At 44.8% G+C, this 12,325-nt stretch overlaps 1 protein-coding gene across 1 annotated transcript in view; it reads right to left on the reverse strand.

Annotated features, from left to right (window-relative positions):
- Positions 1-7,484, reverse strand: part of MSH5 (mutS homolog 5) — a 22,089-nt gene extending 14,605 nt beyond the window's left edge. The window contains exons 1-9 of the mRNA XM_037046741.1: positions 7,033-7,484; positions 6,644-6,767; positions 6,106-6,186; positions 5,860-5,922; positions 5,057-5,178; positions 4,760-4,869; positions 4,454-4,489; positions 3,581-3,663; positions 2,298-2,343 (exon numbers count right to left, since the gene is read on the reverse strand). Of these exons, the coding sequence (XP_036902636.1) occupies positions 2,298-2,343; positions 3,581-3,663; positions 4,454-4,489; positions 4,760-4,869; positions 5,057-5,178; positions 5,860-5,922; positions 6,106-6,186; positions 6,644-6,767; positions 7,033-7,170 (803 nt within the window). The 5' untranslated portion in view covers positions 7,171-7,484. The remainder of the gene's footprint in view (positions 1-2,297; positions 2,344-3,580; positions 3,664-4,453; positions 4,490-4,759; positions 4,870-5,056; positions 5,179-5,859; positions 5,923-6,105; positions 6,187-6,643; positions 6,768-7,032) is intronic.
- Positions 7,485-12,325: the final 4,841 nt, after the last annotated feature.

Genomic DNA, 12,325 nt, shown 5'->3' on the forward strand with positions numbered 1-12,325 from the left:
CCTTACAGGCAAGAAGGAGCTGGAAAAAAGTATTCCAAGTCATGAAATCCAAAGACCTACAGCCAAGATTGCTCTATCCAGCAAAACTTTCATTTAGAATGGAAGGGCAGATAAAGTGCTTCTCAGATAAGGGCAAGTTCAAGGAGTTCGTCATGACCAAGCCCTTATTATATGAAATGTTAAAGGGACTTATCTAAGAAAAAGAAGATAAAAAATAGGAACAGTGAAAGGACAGCAAACTCACAGTTATCATCAACCACACCTAAAACAAATGCAAGCCAAGAGGACAGCTAGATCAGGAGTGGAACCATAGAAATGAAGAACACATGGAGGGTTAGCAACAGGGGAGTGGGAGGAGGAGAAGAGGGGAGAAGGTACAGAAAAAAGCATAGACAGTAGGTAGAAAATAGATAGGGGGGAAGGCAAGAATAGTAGAGGAAATATAGAATCTAAAGAACTTGAGACACATGGTCATAAACTAAAGGGGGGAATGGTGGAGGAGGGGGTGTGCAGGGTGGAGGGGAATGAAGGGGGGGGATAGAACAACTGTAATGGTATAATCAATAAAATGGATTATTTTTAAAAAAGAACAACTTAAAATAAGTAAATAAATAAATATGCACTACTTGAGCACACAGGAAAGTGAATGTCAGCCTCCTTATAGGGGCCTATGAAAGCTTCACAAAAAAGGTGATAGATGACATGTTGAAGTATGATTTTGACAAGTGGAGAATAGAAAACTTCTCAGAGAGAAAGAACATAGGCATGATGTATTTCCATGATAGCAAGTGACCCCAAATGACTGGAATGTAGGATGGATCCAGTAAGAAAGGATTTAGGCCCTGGCTGGTGTGACTTAGTGGGTTGGAGCATCATACCATACACTGAAAGGTCGAAGGTTAAATTCCTGGTCAGGGCACATACCCAGGTTGTGGATTCAATCCCTGTTTGGGGCATGTATCCCAGTCAGGGCGTGTATAAGAAGGCAACCAATCGATGCTTTGTTTTGTTTTGTTTTCTTTTTTTTAGAGAGAGCGGAAGGGGGAGAGAGGGAAAGAGAGAAATATCAATCAGTTGCCTCCTATATGTATCCCAGCTGAGGACTGAACCTGTAACCTAGGTATGTGCTCTGTACAGGAATTGAACCTGCAACTCTTTGGTGCACAGGAAGATGCTCCAACCAACTGAGCCACACAGCCAGAGCAAGATGCTAATCCTCATCCTACAGGTAATAAGGAAGCCTCCTGAGGTTTTTGTTATTTTATTTCTACCTAAGGTTTTAAAAACTAGAATGACATGCTCAGATCTCTGTTTTGGATTAACAGGTATTTCAGAATAAAAGATTAGAAAAAAGAAGAGAGTAGAAGCACAGAGACTATGTGGAGTCATATGTAATGCTTCAAATTAGAAATAATGAGCCCTGGCTGGTATGGCTCAGTTGGTTGGAACATCACACCATACATTGAAAGGTTGTAGGTTTGATTACCCTTTAGGGCACATACCCAGGTTGTGGGTCAATCCCAGGTGGGGGCGTGTATCCCAGGTGGGGCATGTATAAGAAGGCAACTAATTGATGTTTCTGTCTCCCTCCTTCTCTCTCTAAAAGAGCAATGTCCTCAGGTAAGGATTAATAAATGAATAAATAAATGAATAAATGAATAAATAAATAAATAAGTAGAAATCATGATAGCCAGAATTAGAGCAGTGGAAAGGTCAAAGGGATGGCTGGGAGAGACACTGGAGGACAGAATAGGCTCTAGTGAATGAGTGAATATGGGCGTTTGGGTGAGAGAGAAGCATCAATCCAAGGTTCAGAGTTTGAGAAGCTGTATTGCCAGCAATACCATTAACCATAAAAGGGAATATAGGAAGAGGAACAGGTTCAGTGGGTGTCAGTTTGTATGCTCTGAGTTTGTGCTACCAGTAGCAATAATGTGTAATTAGCATTCTACATATGGAGCGCTGAACTGGACCCACAAATTGAGAGTTATCAGAATAGTTCAAATTTGCAATGTGGTTTTGGTAATTAAACATGTTACCATGAGTATGTTAGGGTTTTGTGACTGTGTTTCTGCTGCTTGTATGTATACAAGTCTGCATACCATCAAGTATATGTTTATCTTTGCTGACAACACAAAATAAGGATGATACCAGTTACCACATGGGTTGTTAAAGGATTAAATGCATTTAGCCAGCTTTCCCGAAAGGGAAGCTGTGTTTGTACTACTACATGTCGTGGTGTGTATGTCTGTAGACAGCATGCATTAGCCTACAGTACATGTATGAGACCCACTCACCTGAGCAGCTTCTCTCCCCACTTACAGCGGCATCTATTCAGGATTCCTGTGGGGGGAGTGGAGGCAGAGAAAGGAATGTGTGGCTATATCTAGGCTGAGGCACCTGGGTCAGAGGTTCCAGTGTTGGGCAGGCTGGCCTGGGGGACATTCCCCAGACAGGCTGATCTGGGGAGCATTCCCCAGACACAGGATATAAAGGCAGTCAAAGTCAGCACCTGGCCACAAGCCTGAGCCAGGATTATCTTACATGGGCTTGTGGGGGGACAGGCACTCACTAGAACACTCAGCCAGAGAAATATGCAGAGCAGGCATAGTTAGACTCACAAAAAGCCCAGCACACATATGTAAACATTAGACACAGCCCACTGATATATGCATAGTGAAACCAGGTGGACACTCTGAGTAATATACCCAATACATCCTAAAGCTAGAGACAACTGATAAAGACTCTATGCAAATAAAACATGGGCATTTTCACAATTACCAACTCTCCTCTGAGTATAGAGCCTCCTAAAGTCCCTAGGTAGGTGCATAACTAGTAGAAGCATTCACATTCATGCAAACCCAAGGAATGAATATGGAATTAGTAAAGTAGGAGATGATATGCCAATGACATTAGACAACTACAGGGTAAGGGGAGATGCCCAGGTTCAGGGAGGGTAAAAGAGGATAAGAAAGCTTATGGGAGCCCTGGCTGGGTGGCTCAGTGGATTGAGTGCCAGTGTATAAACCAAAGGGTCACAGGTTTGATTCCAGTCAGGGCACTTGCCTGTGTTGCAAGCCAGATGCCCAGTGTGGGGCATGTGAGAGGCAACAACACATGGATGTTTCTCTCCCTCTTTCTCCCTCCCCTCCCCTCTTTCTAAAAGTAAACAAATAGCCCTGGCTGGTGTAGCTCAGTGGATTGAGCGCAGGCCTGCGAACCACACGATCGCAGTTCAATTCCCAGTCACAGCACATGCCTGGGTTGCAGGCCAGTTCCTAGCAGGGAACTCATGAGAGGCAACCATACATTGATGTTTCTCTCCTTCTCTCCTTCCCATGCCCTCTAAAGATAAATAAATAAAATCTTAAAAAATAAGTAAATAAAAGTAAACAAATAAATCTTTAAAAAATAAACTAATAAAAATAAATAGAAAAAAATCTTTTTTAAAAGTTTTGAAAGTACAAGAGACATCTGGCAGTGGCAGTGAAGTGGGAGAAGGAGCTTGGACACATCTTTGGAGACAGCTACATTTCTGGAAAGCTTCTGTAGTGCGGGATGAGGGATGGGGTATACATACCAAAGAGGCTGAGCCCCTCCTTCAGTCCACTGGCCACTTTGTACACTGAAGGGTGAGACTCACTCTTAAATATCTGCAAAACACTGTCAGAGAAAAACAGGACAGTTCTGGGTAACTTGGATTTTAAAGGGAATTGAGAAAATGGAGGGTGTTGGGAACATTTCTCCTAAAATCAAGTCTTTTTTTTTTTTTAAGATTTTATTTATTTATCTTTAGAGGGGAAGGGAAGGAGAGAGGGAGAGAAACAACAATGTATGGTTGCCTTTCGTGCGTCCCCTGCTGGGAATTGGCCTGCAGGGAACTGGCCTGCAACCCAGGCATGTGCCCTAACTGAGAATCGAACCGCGATCTCTGAGTCGCGGGCCCGATCTCAATCCACTGAGCTACACCAGCCAGGGCTTAAGTCTTTTTTTTTAAAGATTTTATTTATTTATCTTAGAGGGAAAGGGAAGGGGAGAGAGAGAGAGAGAGAGAGAGAAATATCAATGTATGGTTGCCTCTCATGCATCCCCTGCCAGGAACCGGGAACTGGCCTGCAACCCAGGCATGTGCCCTGACTGGGAATCGAACCGCAATCGTGTGGTTCGCAGGCCTGCGCTCAATCCACTGAGCTACACCAGCCAGGGCCTAAGATCAAGTCATGATATAAGTTTGTCCCCTTACTTCTCTCTGCCTCAGTTTCTCCATTCAGAAAAGAATGGTGACACCTTTATGCTTTTCTTCTTTCTCCCTCACCCCCACTTCTTTTTTCTTCAGGGAGAGAGATCTTAATAGCTTCAGGATTAAAGAAATTGGAGTCTCATTAGGATTTTAGAGCATTACACTGAATCCTTCCCCCTTCCCAGAGATGACAGCCTGCCTCCATTTCCTTACCTGTAAGTATCTCGATCTATGCTCACTAGATGGGTCCTGAGGGCAAAAAATAAGCAGAAGGGAAAGTGCTGGGGTATGAGAGGTCAGAGTTCATTTCTAAGTTTCATCCCTTTTGTCTCACACCCAAACACTGTCTCCCCAGAGCTCCACATCCCCTTAGGTGCTCCTGTGTGTCCTAGAGCACTTTACCTGATAGGTCACTGCCCATGTTCACATTTACCCTCCCCACCTGCCCCATCCAACACTGTGTTACTACTATTCAGGCCTCCCATCTTACTTTGGCTGAGATTATGGTAAATCACCTACAACACAAATTTCTTAAAGCCCAGGATGGGGATGTTGATATTATAATCTTCCAGTTCAATCCCGATTCTTCTTCGACTCAGGAACTTGAGCAGACCTCCAAGTGCTCGAACCTGGGAGGGGATCAGCAGTGGAGCAGGGGTAAATCCCAATGTCCTAGAAGCTGGATAATAGCAGGAAAAACTAGTATTTTTCCAGAGCTAGGCTATGACCTCCCAGAATCCAACCTAAGGACTGGGGTGCTTTTGCCTTTCTCCATCCTATGACATCACAGTCCTGACTTCCCAGAGCCCATCTCACCGTGAGAAGGCAGTCAAAGGGAATGATAGAGGAGAGGAAGATAACTTTCTCAGTGGTGGTCATGGAATCTGGGATGAAAGTGTAGTTTCCAGAAAGGAGGCGCCGTTTGCTTATCTCCAAACCTATTTTGAATAAGGCATAGGAGGGAAAGGTTTTGTAGCCTAATTTTTTACCCTATTTTGAAACTAACAACAGAAGCAAGAGAGATGATTTGACATGACAAGCTCACACAGGCAGTCAATGAAAAACTGAAACAAGAACCAAATTTTCAAACTCTCAGTCTACCTCTCTTTATTGTACATATGATATAAAGATGTTTGGCTGAGATTACACCCTAAGAAAGATATCTGTCTGGAAATGGGGACTTGCAGTGAAAAAGATCATATAACACCAATGCCCTAACATCTGATTAGGACAGAACATCTTCTTTTTTCTAACTTGCAAAGGTTATGGAAGTGCCTTATGGATCATCAAAGTTGCTGAAGCGGTAGTTTTTCCTCTCTCAACAAATGGCATTGGCTTAAAGGGAGAAATTACAATAATCAAAGCTGTCCAAAAATATTACCAATCTCTTATCAGGGGAGGCACTCATTCCTAGACATACCTAAGTAAAAGTTTCATAATAAGCTGCAGGTTACTAAAGGGTAGGGAGAAGGAGAGATCCTGAGGAGACTGGTCATAGGGCTTGAAGAACTCAAAGGTTTAGGATGAGATAAGGCATAGGTGAGACCTCTGATGATGGGATAGAGTTAGAAGGGGTTGGGAAACTAGGATGTGGGACTGGGCAAAGCAAAAGGAGATACCAAAATCCACATTTGGCAAAAATATGATTTCAGGTCTCTTAGGCTCTCTCTGTTGCTGGGAGGCTGTGAAGGAGGCAAAGAAAGAGCCATTAGTCTGTACATTTCAGCCTTTCTGCCTGTCCCACCTTCCCTGTCAACCAGTTCTGGCTTCCTGGCTCTACCTCCCTCCAAGACCCTTCAGTCTCCTGTAATATTCCATATTTTTGTCCTGTCTCATTTTCCTTCTCAACTTTATCCAGTCCTTACCAAGCTTCTCCAGAAACCGAGTCATATTCTCATCCTGTTTGGCACTCGTAACAACAGAATGGGGATTGATTTCATCCACAACTTGGAAGGAGAATGAAGACCAAATGAGTTAAAGAATCTTTGTCATTTGACTAAGGAAAAACCCATAACCCTCTCCTTGCTATCTCCCTTCCCATCTCAGAAACCTATTTCCTCTAAGAGCAGGGAGTGTCCAACACATTGGGAGCATAGGTAGGTGTCAGGCATGAAAATTAGGAGAGGGTAGTGAGACTGGTGGAGGATGGGAGGGAAGAGGAATATTCTGGAGATTGTCAATAGACTATAAACCCCAACAGGACAGACAGGACTGATTTGCCCAGGACTGTATCTCCAACACCTGATACATTGTGAACACTAATACATATCCGTTGAATAATGAAATTCCTAAGAACAGGCCATCCTCTGGAAATCAACTAATAAAACCGATTGAGTCAGGTAAGCACATGAGTGAAAGACATTTCCAAACCCAGAGTAGAGAAATTGCTGGTTCCTCCCCCACCTCTCTGGAGAAGCTTGAGGTTCTCGTGGTCTGGAGCATCTGGCATGAAGTGGATAGTGGAGTCACTAGTGTCATAGTAGGCAATGCCCAAGTGGCCTAAATTCCACAGCACACACAGATGGATCTTTCTCGAGGAAGAAAGGAAACCAGTATTTGAACCACTTCTCAGTGCCGTGCCTTATCTAATTTTCATCATTTTCTCAAATCTCTGAGATAGGGACCATCACCCCCTTCAGTAAAGGTGAAACAGACGTCAGCGGCGGTGAGTAACCAGCCCAGCCCTCCCCGGCCCACACCCGGACATGCTCTCCCGATTTTGGGGGAAGTCAACTCCCCGTTCTCCCGATTCTATGGAGCTCTCGCTCCAGCGACCTCGCCGCCCGAGAGACCTCCGCTGGCTCCTCCGCGTCATCCTCTTCCGCCTCCACAGGGCCCGGCACTGGGGTTACGCTGGGAAAGCTGGTCGCCGCCGTCCCGGGTTCCAGTCCCTGCGGCGTCCCGCATGCGGTAGCTCCCACTGAGGCCATAGCCGGGGAGGCTCTGCGGATGCGGAAAATGATAGCGGTTCACCGTGAGTTGGCTGGCTAGGGCGGCGCGCCCAAGTGCAAGTTCACTGGAAAGTCTGGGAGAAGGCTGAGGCAAGAAATAAGTCACATTTCGTTTTCAACATTTGTGGGGCATTTCGAAGGGTGACCTCAGGTCATGGGGACTCTGGAAACCCCCCCATTTCTATCACGCCGAGGGTGTATTTGGATGGAGACGATGCGAGGGGTCAGCGAGGAAAGCTGTGCAAGTCTGCTCTCGCTCTTCCCGTTATTGCCGACCACGCCCCCACACCCGCAGACCACGCCCCCATAACCTAAACCCCAAATTCTCGCCTTCCCCACCCTACTTGAGGACAATTTGTGGAGTTTTCCCGCCTTTTCAGTCACTCGAACCAAGACCAGCGCGAGACCGCGTCACTAACAGCCACCCGCCTGAGGGAGGAGCGCGCCAGCGCGCACACACGCCCCACCCCCTTAGTCACTATTGGTCGGAGAGACCGGAGAGAGATGATGTCGTTGAAAAGCCTGGACGCTGATTGGCCTATTTTAGTATGGGGCGTCGCCAGGATGTTCAAACTTCCCGCGCTCTTCTGTTGCTTAGCACCCAGGCCTTTTTTGCCCTCAGGGTTTCTGGGATTTGATTAAATGAGGTGGAGCCTGTGAGAAGACCGGAAGTAGTGGTTGTGTCCAAGCCCCCGGAACTGTGCTAGGGGATTTGCTTGGGGGTGGGGATCTTAAAGGACCAGAGGCGCGATTTTGTGTTTATTTTCCCTGGAGAGTGGAGATAAGTAACAGTATTCAACCTGTGCCAACTCTTAAATTAACATTTGTCCGAGTTAATATTTATAAAGAACTTGGAACAGTGCCTGACAAAGTAGTAAGAGCTACCTGAATGTTTTTTTAAAAATATTTTATTTATTTATTTTTAGAGAGAGGGGAGGAAGGGAAGGAGAAAGAGAGGGAGAGAAACATGGATATGTAGGTTGCCTCTTAAAGATCCCTAACCCCAGACATGGTCTAAAACCCAGGCATGCGCCCCCACTGGGAATCTAAACGGTGACCTTTTGGCCCTCTAGGACAACCTTCAACCCGCTGAGCTACACCTGTGAGGGTGCGTGTTTTAAATAAGCAGAAATAAGTGAGGCTCCCATCATAGGCTCCTTTGCCAATTTCCTGGGTACAGTATACAACCAACTCAACAACGGCACTATAGGGCCTAATTTATTCATTTTTGAATAAATGGACTAATTTCATTAGTCAAAATTTACTAATTTATTTCATTTTAAGTTTTATTTATTGATTTTAGATGGGGTGAGAGAAACATCAATTTGTTGTTCCACTAACTTATGTATTCATTGGTTGATTCTTATATGTGTCCTGACAAGGGATAGAACCTGTAACCTTGGTGTACAGGAAATGATGCTCTAACCAACTGAAATACCTGGCCAGCACAGGCCTAATTTATAATATAAGCCCCCCAAGGGGAAATGAAACTGTTGGAATTACACCAAATTCCAGCAGAGAGTAGACCTGATAAGAACACCAACACCACCGTACAGCATACAACGCAATGACATGGTTTCCCCGTCCTGGTAAATACCTAAAGCTCTGCCCCTTACTCCATAACAGGTGCGCCAAGACAAAAAAAAAATATGGCCCAAGTAAAAGAACAGATCAAAGCTCAGAAAAAAATACAACTAAGTGATGAAGAGATAGCCAACCTATAAGGTGCAGAGTTCAAAACACTGGTAATCAGGATGCTCAGAGAAATGGTTAAGTATGGGTGCAAAATAGAGGAAAAAGTGAAGGCTATGAGAAGTGAAATAGAGGAAAATGTACAAGGAGCCAACAGTAAAGGGAAGGAAACTGGGACTCAAATCAATCTTTTGGAGCAGAAAGACAAAAGAAACATTCAACCAGAACAGAATGAAGAAACAAGAATTCAAAAAAATGAGGAGAGGCTTAGGAGCCTCCAGGACAACTTTAAACGTTCCAATATCTGAATTATAGCAGTGCCAGAAGGAGAAGAGGAAGAACAAGAAATGGAAAACTTATTTGAAAACATAATGAAAAAGAACTTCCCTAACCTGGCAAAGGAAATAGACCTCCAGGAAGTCCAGGAAGCTCAGGTAGTCCCAAAGAAGTTGAACCCAAGGAGGCACTCACCAAGGTACATCATCATTACACTACCCAAGATTAAAGATAAGGAGAGAATATTAAGAGCAGCAAGAGAAAAGGAGACAGTTACCTACAAAGAAGTTCCTATGAGACTGTGAGCTGATTTCTCAAAAGAAACCTTGCAGGCAAGAAGGGGCTGGAAAGAAGTATTCCAAGTCAAGAAAGGCAAGGACCTACAGCCAAGATTACTCTAGCCAGCAAAGCTTTCATTCAGAATGGAAGGGCAGATAAAGTGCTTCCCAGATAAGGTGAAGTTGAAGAAGTTCATCATTACCAAGCCCTTATTATATGAAGTGTCAAAGAGACGTAATCTAAGAAAAAGAAGATTAAAAATACAAACAGTAAAATGACAACAAATTTGCAACTATCAACAACCAAACCTAAAAAAAGGGGGGGGCGATAAACTAAGCAAACAACTAGAACAGAAATAGATTCACAGAAATGGAGATCACATGGAGGGTTATCAACAGAGAGGGGAAATGGTAATGGGGGAAAAGATACAGGGAATAAGAAGCATAAATGGTAGGTACAAAATAGACGGGGCGGGGGGTGTTAAAAATAGTATGGGAAATTGGAGAATCCAAAGAACTTACATTTATGACCCTGGACATGAACTAAGGTGGGGAAATGATTGTGGGAGGGGGTGTACAGGGTGGCAGGGAATAAAAAGAAGAAAAATGGGACAACTGTAATAGCATAGAACAAACACCAACAATGCTATTGGGACCTGGCCATACCTCTGAGCACACACATACACCCTAAGGACAGAAGGGTGCCCTTCATTCCTACAGCAACTATTTAGTGCCTACTCTGGGCCAGGTGGTCGACTCAAAATAATGAACATAGTTAAGTGTGGGCTCCAAGATGCTAACTTTTGAGTATGTGTGAGGGTAGGAGAAGCAAGGAGATTGTGAGACAGAAATAAAAAATATGTGTAATTTAAAAAATAGATCCCTTAAAGCACATCTTCTTAGCCTTGCTCTGCGTACCCTGAGATGGGGAGATCTCACCCAAGAATTTAGGAAAGATGGTGGGGTAACCTGGTTCTGCTGAACAGTGACTGGAAAATGCCCTCTATCAAGAAAGGAGGGGGACTGAGTTAAGGGCAAGGTTAATGGTTACACATAGCAAATTATTGAGCGATGGAGCTAAGGAAACCTGGAGGAGGCTGTGAGGAGTGTCTAAGGAGTGTCTGGGAGGGGCACACCTTCCAATCTGGGGTGGGAAGAGATTAGGGACTGGTTTACCAAGCCCAGGAAGGGGAGGGAGTAGAAAGAGAAACCTGTACAGAAAAGGAAAGGAAAGGGAAGATACTGAGATAAGAGATGAGCAAGAGCAAGGAGATGAAATGGGAGGGAGACCTCTGAATCAGGATTTGGGGCATTGCTGTATGGTATCAGAAAAGGGCAGTATCACCTGTCATCTGGGGAAATTAAGGCAAAAATACCTTGTGTGTAGCCATGCCAGCCAGTCAAAGTCAATATTGATGATGGAGGCAGCTCTAGCTATAAAGATGTAGGAAAGAAAAAAAGAGGCAAGGGAGAAGCTGCCAAACCTGTTTGAGCTCAAGGCTGGCCCCACTTGCTTGAGGCTTCTCCTAGAGGGAATATCTTTGTGTGGCAGATTCTCTGTCTCCACAAAACTATAGCAAAAGAGGACCCTGGGAAATAGGGCTGCTTTGAACATCCCTCAGATAGAAGGGGTCCTATTTGCAGATTTTGAAGGTTACCATGGAAGAAATTTCATGTACATGCACATATTTATGGAATCATTGTAAATCCTTATAGGATGTTACAATTCAAGGGAAAAATACCAAATATATCCATCCCCTCTCTGGGAAGGAAGGAGATAGGCCTTCTAGGGAGGTGAAAACCTCCAGAAGAGGAAGCATGAGAGGAAACCACAAACTGCTTGTTTCCAGCAGCCTGTCTTGTCATTCCACTCCACCCCTCCCCCTAGTCCCTCCCTTTTTGAAAGTTTCAAGCTGTTTTGCTCTTGTATCCTTACACTCACCGAGTTTCCCTGGTCTCTTTTTAGACACAGAGTGATGAGGGGGGAAAAGAATGGATTGTTGGATAGGAGAGTCAAGATGTAGAGGCTGGAATATATTCCATTTGGAGATCACATTCTTAGGTTATTTTTCAGCAGATCATAGTTTTTCATAGGCCCCCCAAATCAAGGTGACTGAGGAGGGAGAGACCTACTCTCCCTGTCTTATTATTTGTGTCCCCAAGGCCTCCATTCACTTTCTGTTCCTGTCTGATCTTTGTTTTTTACCTATGATAGGGAGAGTTAACACCCCCATGCCAGGATCCCTGGGGCCAAAAGTCCCCTACCCTTTCACACCTCCTTCAAGGCAACCTGTTAGTAACCAAAGGGCAAAAGGAACAGGAACGCACCCCGCCTTAGGGAGGGGTTAAGTAGAAGCATTAAAGCTGACCAAGCTATGGAAGGGGAGCGAACCTCCCTCAATGATGAAGGCGCTTGGCTCAGCTTCCTATTTCCCTAGCACAGGTCTGGTTGTCTCCCCGTTCCCTACCCTACTTTTCACCCCTCTCTTCTTATTCGTGGAGAGGAACTCCTTAATTCGAAGTTCCTCTCCTTATGCGTGGTCCTAGCAACGCATAATTTGGATTGATATCTGTAAGGAACTAGGGAAAAGGAATAAACGACCACCTTGCTGTCCTAAAATTCCCTGTGGGCCCTCACGGTGTGTCCAACCTATTGGTATCAAGTTTCTGGTGTGAAGGTAAAGTAGGAGTCTTCTGATTAATGAAACAGGAAAACAAGCCAAAAATAAAGTCCTGTGTTCCAGGAGACTGGTGCAGAAACAAGGAGGTACCCGGGATTTCCGCACCGCCTCTCAATCCTCCCGGACCCGAGGATCTCCCCTCCGAGCCCACTCCCAGATCCTCGGGTCCCGCCCCACTGCTGTGCCCTCCCCAGGTTCAGGGCGGGG

Source organism: Sturnira hondurensis, unplaced genomic scaffold, assembly GCF_014824575.4.
Source record: "Sturnira hondurensis isolate 20B ecotype Veracruz unplaced genomic scaffold, ASM1482457v3 Scaffold0005309, whole genome shotgun sequence".
Taxonomy (NCBI): domain Eukaryota; kingdom Metazoa; phylum Chordata; class Mammalia; order Chiroptera; family Phyllostomidae; genus Sturnira; species Sturnira hondurensis.